At 46.6% G+C, this 7,637-nt stretch overlaps 1 protein-coding gene across 1 annotated transcript in view; it reads right to left on the reverse strand.

Moving 5' to 3' along the window:
* Window positions 1-7,637, reverse strand: part of ITPR1 (inositol 1,4,5-trisphosphate receptor type 1) — a 104,632-nt gene that overhangs the window by 65,437 nt on the left and 31,558 nt on the right. The window contains 7 exon segments of the mRNA XM_018562545.1: window positions 780-900; window positions 1,461-1,654; window positions 1,904-2,057; window positions 4,097-4,238; window positions 5,986-6,237; window positions 6,321-6,473; window positions 6,613-6,732. Coding sequence (XP_018418047.1) covers window positions 780-900; window positions 1,461-1,654; window positions 1,904-2,057; window positions 4,097-4,238; window positions 5,986-6,237; window positions 6,321-6,473; window positions 6,613-6,732 — 1,136 coding nt within the window.

Consider the following 7,637-nt stretch of genomic DNA (forward strand, 5'->3'; position numbering starts at 1 on the left):
TAATTGTCGGGATCCGCTCCAGCTGCGGCGTCTCAGTATACCCGAGCTTATGGTGACGGGAGGACGCTAGTTTGTGTCCTCCCGTTACCCTTAGGAGAACTATGGGGAAAAGCCCTGACCCAATAGTTCTCCTTTAAAAAAAAATTATATCCAGTACTGTAAACGATCACTTCATTGATCAAGCGGACTCACTTCAGGGGGGGCTGCTTACATGTACCAGAGCACCCCCAGAAAAATTAGGTTCCCGGAGAAATCCAAAAATGCAAGAAGCCGGAAGGGTGCCACACCAATGGTCACAGAGTTCACAATGATTTGGTATTAAATGATGAATGGAATAAGAAAGTCAATGCATTTCGGATGCAACCTCTGAAGAAGTCATTCCACATTGCAATCTAATATTTCTTCTTACGATCTTCCAGCTCAGCGTTACCCATGCTACCCGTGAAACACGTCAGCTCTCTTATTGCATTAATCATTAGTGTGGTGCCCTTACTGCATATTTAAAACACCTAACGTGGGTTCTAATCATTTCCTACAAATGAAAACTTTTAGCTTGATGCTCAACACACACACACACATCACCATCTGACTGTCCAAACGACTATAGATCTACAAGATCGAGGAGGACCTACCTAAACTACCAAATCAATCTGTATACAAGCAGGCAGATCCTTGTGCTGCATACTTTGTTGGTAGATCCCACACAGATTGTAACATGTGTGGTGAGCTTTATTATACTAGGAGCAGCCCCGAACAGCCACCGCTGCAGTGTCTCTCACCCGGCACCACGGTCACCGCGTCCGATCCATCCGTGGATTGAGCGTTGCTCTCATCGAACTCGTTCTTGAAGATGCAGAGGAGGCAGGAGATGCGATAATCCAGGCGGACATTCAGAATAAACTAGAAAAAAGAGAAACGGAAGATGTAACAATGTGGAAGGCTCTCTACGCCTGTCAGCATGTGAACTAATTGACTCCTTGTGCTGCATCTTCCTCTCCTAGCCACAGTTGTGATGTACAATGACTGCAAAAGGCTGAAACAGGTGAAAATCAGGTACAGATTATATACACACACACTGCCGGATTTACTCTCTCTGCTGCCCCAAGGCCAGGTTCCCCAATGAGCCCCCCTACCTGCCAACCCCCCCCATGGAGAATGGCAGACCTGCAGGCTGCATACAACATCGGCAAGACCACTTTTACAAAACAGGCGGCGGCTTCCCCGCTGTACATTTAGCTCTGCTTGCCCAAAGCAGGGCAAAATGTAGAAAATAACTACCCGCACGGGCATCGGGAGATAGGAATTCCGCACCCCTGCTGCCCCTCTACTCCCTGCTGCCCCGAGGCCGGGCCTTGGTTGGCCTTGCGGGAAATCCGGCCCTGCGTACACAAAGCTCAGAGTCAGCACAAAACATGTGCAGATTATGAAGACCTAAAATTAACTGATATCCAGCGACATACCTGCAAAATCTCAATGATCTTCAGCTTGGTGTCCATCACCAGGATGTCCTCTTTCTCCGGCTCTCTCTGAGGCTTCAATGCTCCTTCTGGGGCAGCCAAGGGGGTCAGTGGAAGGAACCCCCCACCGCGTAGCACGACCTGGGTCATAAGTTCTCCAACTCCATGGATGGAGCGCATAACATTACTGCCACCTACCACCAGAAAAGATTATGTTTTTGGTGGGATTAGGATCACAGACCCAACCCTACTGTATGATGATCTATCATTTAAGTTGGCCAATATGCCCAAGTAACCTCTTATACCTACAATGCAAGATTTATATCTGAATTCAGTATGTTATGGGCGTGGATTTACGGGAAATGCAGCAAGCCAATCACAGAAGCACAGGGAACAAGGATTGAGAGCGTCTCGATCCTATTGGCCCCCCTTGCCCATCTACCTACCTTGCTTTTCATCACCCTTGCCCATTTTGTTGGAGGGGAAGTTGGCAGCCAGGTGCACGCAGTCGAGGATGGCCAGAAGGATCTTGGTCAGGCGGAGAAGGTCGCTGAAATTGTAAAAGCCGAAGTAGATGAGATTGCGAGCCAAGTTCACCACCTGCAACCACAAGGAGAATAAGAAGATTCAACCGACATTGTCTGTATATAGGATTTATTTCGCTGTTACACTTTGTGACATCATGTAAATTGCAAACTGAAACTTTGTAAAAACAAAAAACACGTCATTTGTCTGTCCTGCTGCTGGAATGCACAAGAGTTTAAAATCTAAGCGGCATATTAAGAGACACACTGGGGCTTAAGATGCATTTTTGCGGGGTACATGCCTCCTCTAGGTCCCCTATATGCAATGCAGGGATTTGAAATACTGTTACTGCGTGCCCTAACCAAATTCTCTGCTGTACACAAAGATGGAGAACCCAGCCATTGCCTTCACTACAAGATAATAAGTCCCAGTGATGGTTCAGGGGAGGAAGGGGGGAGCCAGGATGGTCTAGCAGTGCCCCCAAATACCACCACCAATCATCACTCAGCATCGCTAACGGATATCCACAAAATATTAAAAGGAGAAGTATGAGGCAAGTGCTTTTCACTCACCTCCTAGTTCTAGCCGACCTGTGACAATGAGACTGTCACAGGTCGGCTCAGTAGATCGGGAGGTGAGCGAACACATACCGGCGTTCCCTCACCTCTCGATCCTGTCACGGCTCTCTGCCATGACAGGGGAGGGGCTGGATTCCCCCCCCTCCCCACTCCAATCCTCCAGCGCTGACTGGCGGAGGGGGCGGTTACAGCTGGCTCTGCCTCTAACCCTTACATGAGTATCCACTGTACCCCCCTGATGGCAGCCCTGTATGGAAGGCAAGATAATAAGGAGCAAAACTAGAATACATAACTATATTCATTTGCACCAAGGATGATGCATAGAACTTGGCAAGGTAAAGAGAAGAGTGCTCATCTAGGTATCAGGCCTGAAACCCTAAAATTATTAAATGTAGGTGTAGTTCTGGATATGCCAATGCGTTTCAGAGGCCAAAAACTGTGCCCTTCATCACGGCTTGACTTGCTAGCTGGAGGGAACCTGGACTCGAGACAAAATCCTTCGTGATCAGGGAGAATGGAGATAAGTAAAGCCTGCTTCGACTGCAGAGAGAGTGAAGCAACTGGATCCGAGACTGAAGAGCCCCACCAAGAGTTATTCCAAGATAAAATCAGTTGGAAGACTATGCAAAATTCACCTGATTTCATACGGGAATGATTATGTATCTGGACTATTAACTCATAGCATACTGTTTTAATCTCAGATCCATTTTTGGGAAACTGTGGGAATCCTCTTGTGTAGAAGCCACTAGCCTGGAATCCAGACACCCTGCATAACAAATCACTGCAACAATATTGGACCAATAGGATAACCCTCATGGGTTCCACTACAACCTATCCATTTCCCTAAATGGAGGGACTGGGGCAGTCTAATTATCTCCTTGCCATTATCCCCAGGAATCTCTTCTTGGGCCCAGGTTCCCTCCATCTCAAAATTTAGTTTTATATCCCTGAAACACATTGGCATTACCAAAAGAACATGTTTTGTTTATTAAAGGATTTATGGATTGCCGATACCTTGTAGCACCCTCTCATCTTTACCTCAAGACCTCACATCAATGACCCAGACTAGGACCATGCAGTGGCGTCACAAGGGGGGTGCGGCCGGCACCCGGGTGACACCATTTGAGGGGTGACACCAAAATGACTCAGTCATTTGTGTCACCTCCCTCTGAAATGTCGGGTGCTCGGTCATGGACCGAACACCCGACAGTATCAGGAGAGAGGAGGGGACCCGGCGGCATACTTTATCCCGCCGGGTGACTGGTACCTCCTCTCTCTGCCGGCGTCCATCACCAAGATGGCCGCGGGCAGGTATCAGAATACTGCCGCGCATGCGCAGTGACGTCTCGGCGGGGTGACACTCTGTTACAGCTCCGGGTGTCACCCAGCCTCGGGACGCCCCTGGGACCGTGACCGAATAGAGAATAGCATTTTTGTACAAAGGCGCCCCTGTACCGAATTGCGATACCAGCCAAGGACGTAGTCCAGCCCCTTCCCCGTCCCCACCACCTTTCTTCGTAGTTAAAGTAACCTCACCTCAAAAGTCAGCTTGTTCTTCTCTTTGTCGGAGAAAGGAAATCTCTGCCCCACCACGTCTCTCAAATATTCTTCCACAAATTCCATCGTCAGTGCGAATCTCTCCTTTATATCATCCCTCGATGTCCCGCTGCTGTCGTAGCTGTTAGGTGAAGACCAGATAAAGTACCAAAAAGACAAATGAGTGCAACATTCAATGTAAAGTCTACTTCACGAGTCTTGTACATTCCCCACTTCCCTCTGAACTGTCACAAGCAAAATCAATGAGAATCTACTTGAAAATCGACTTTAACATCACGGAGCGATGTGTTGTATTATAGAAGCTGTAGAGCAGACATGTTGGGTTTCTTTTTGTGCCACGTGCCTACAGCCAGCCTAAGGTTTTAAATGCAATGAGGTCCCAGTCCATCTATAACACTTAAAGTGATATTAAACCCTCAGATTTTTTAACATAAAACAATACTGTAATGTGCGCCTTACTGTAATACATTTCATCAATATGGTGACTGATTGTGAGGCAGCTTGTAAATGTGGCACAAAAAATTACTTAAAATTAGTGATGCACCGATAGATCGGCCGAAAATTGCACTTTTGGCATAATGCCGAAAGTGCCATTTTCCTGATAAATTTTTTAAATGTTAAAATAATTTTTTTTTAAAACATTTTTCGGTATCGGTTTCGGCCGGACAATTTTTATTATTTCGGTTTTAAAATTTCCATTTCGGTGCACCTCTACTTAAAATGTATCCAAACCCAACAATGATGTACTTTATTTAATGCAGCTTACTGGTCCTTAGATGTGGTGGATGCATTAGTTGTCTTTTATTCAGGCTTTTTTCCTTTTAGTGTCACCTGGTGATCCTGCCAAAAACACACTTCCTGCCCTAATGTGACAACGTTCACTGCACTGCATCTATGGAAGAGCATAGTAGTTACAGTAGAACAGGAAGTGTGCTTGGACTCCAGAAAAGCTATACATCTTCTTTTCATCCATAACAGAGGGGGAGTGGTTCTGTAATCCTCAATGACCGCTGGGAACAATGTAACTGATATGAGCTCAGCAGTGGAAGAGAGCACAGGAGAGTTTAGATACACTTAGGTAATCAGGACCATCACTTTCCTATATGCCACCTTAGACAGTAGTACATCGCATTGGGGGAAGGGTGGCGTGTGCTGTTCATAGTGCAGGGGAGGGTGGGGGGTTGAGGGTAGGGGCACATGTGCTGCTGATAGTGCTGGCAAGGCAGGGGGTGGAAATGCAACAGGTGCTGCTAGGACGGACGGCTGTATTACAGCCATACTGTGAGCAGCTCTGTCTGGTCCCGCCCAGTTCACTGATGTCACTGGATGCCAGGAGCTCAGCAGGACGCCAGCCACAACATCCGGCTCATCTACCTGCCAACCAATGACGTCTGCGAGATGGACAGGAAGCCAGACAAAGTGTCGCAGGTTACTAAGAGCTCTTAGCAAACTGGGACGCTTTGGCAGCCCATTGACGCCCTCCCCCTCTTCCCCCACAGCCGCTGCACCCCTAATGAGATGCCATCTGAGGTGGCCACCTCAGGCTGCGTCATTACGGGGATGGCCCCGATCAGGATGAAAGGGTACGTAGGGAGTTGGAGGGATAAAATGATGGAGCAGACGTTCTAGTGCACACAGTGGTTGAGTGCAGGAACTAAGAGGTGTTTAAGGAATATAATAGGCTTCATTGAAAAGAACCTTTTAGGGAGCTCTGAATCCACTATTCATAAACAGTTCATCAATAAAATACATGAAATAAAATGCACAAGAAAAAAGCAATCCAATGCAAAACATCCAGCACCGGAGAAGTTCTGGGAGTCTAATCAGTGGTAATGAAAGAAGATAATGTCGCCGACATTTTGACTTACTCATCTATAGCGATTTCCGATGGTATCTCTGACCAGAGGCGGGCGTATTTCACAGGGGTCACCTGTTCCTGAGGATCCCGGTCCACGTGCATATGCAGCATCAATCTGCAAAATGATGCTCGCAGGTCGAACGGAAGGTTCTCATCAGACATGCAGCGCAGAATAAGATCCACATCTAGCTGGCCGGAAATTTCATTAATGGCCAGGTACTGCCGGTCCAGGCACATGCGGGCAAAGAGGTTCAGCTGGTACCTGCGGTGAGAGGAGAGGTGGTCATTGTCAACACACTATTCTGCAGCAGACGTCAGGCACCTGCCAACCCACCTCCTCCATACCTGTAATAACTTAAGACATCCTGGTCCTCCTTTTGCCCTTCTTTGGCATCTTGAGCCAACTCTCGAATACTTTTACTTCTCGTTTCCTTATTGGCATCCCTCCAGAAGAGCCAAACTTCCTCCTCATCCTCCCCATTTTCCAGAGGGCTTTCGCTACTATTTACACCCTCAAATTCAAAACGTGACAGCACAAGCCTTAAAATAAATAAAATTACCGTTAAGCTACAATTTCCCAGTACAGAAATCTAAGTTCGGAGAACCCTATAGCAGTTGTTTCAGAATCTCTCCTTACTTGGTCTCGATGAGGATATCAGCGTTGGCAGCGTTCAGAACGGCTTTGCATATCAACTCCTGTGTGACGGGAATGGATTTGTTCATGGACACGCAGAGATCGGAGAGGTAATCCAGAAACCTTTCAAAATAGAGAAGCACAGGTCAGAAAATCCTGTCAAAGACAGAGGTCTTCTACCCCAAACCGTAAAAGGTGGCCAAAATCCTTTCTGAAGGCATCTGAACAGGTTGTGGGACACGTGTCCATTCATACTCAGATCCGCTGTGTTCAAGGCTCTTATTGCCAGTTCCTCCTCACCTTGCACAACCAAGATTGCAGCAAGCTAAACCACAATCAATTTTCTCAAAAAGATCTTAAACTACCCAACTGAAGATGAGTTCTCTGGTAGCTTTGCCAAAACAATCTAGAATAGAACAAGACTGCACAGTACAGAACTGTTTGCCATCTGGAAACCCTACTAGAAGCATGATGAATCTGGTGGCAGAAGATGAACTCCGGTTAAAGTAGACTCTTCATGTCAACATGAACATATGGTCTTAATAGAATGGCTTAACTAGAAAGCATAACTGTATGGGATACGATACTTGCTCACCAAGAAGTCATGGCTTCCATGCAACTGAACTAAGGATGGCCAAAAAGCATGGAACAGCTCTACACAGTTTGGAATAATTGGCACATTATTAGACTGTTCCTGTGCTGTATACCAGAAGTTCTGGATGCATGGCTCCAAATCAACCTCTTCTAGATTTGTGACGGAAATTCAGCTAGCAGGGCTTCTACTGTGCGTTGTTTGGGATTAATCATTAACCATTGTAGGTTGATAAGCTCTCTGGAAAAGCAAGGAACAGGGTTTAGACTGGCCAACTGTGGACATCATGTGGCCAAGAAACTAAGTCTTTGGTTAGGTCAACAGCAGCATGGACCAGCATTTTCTTTATAAAAATTAATTATACTTTATCTATTCCAGCAAAACAGGTAATGTAGCTTCATGTTACCATTACAGAGAATTGCCAGTCCATCAGTTG

The sequence above is a fragment of the Nanorana parkeri genome, unplaced genomic scaffold, assembly GCF_000935625.1.
Source record: "Nanorana parkeri isolate BGI_ZX_2015 unplaced genomic scaffold, ASM93562v1 scaffold583, whole genome shotgun sequence".
NCBI lineage: Eukaryota > Metazoa > Chordata > Amphibia > Anura > Dicroglossidae > Nanorana > Nanorana parkeri.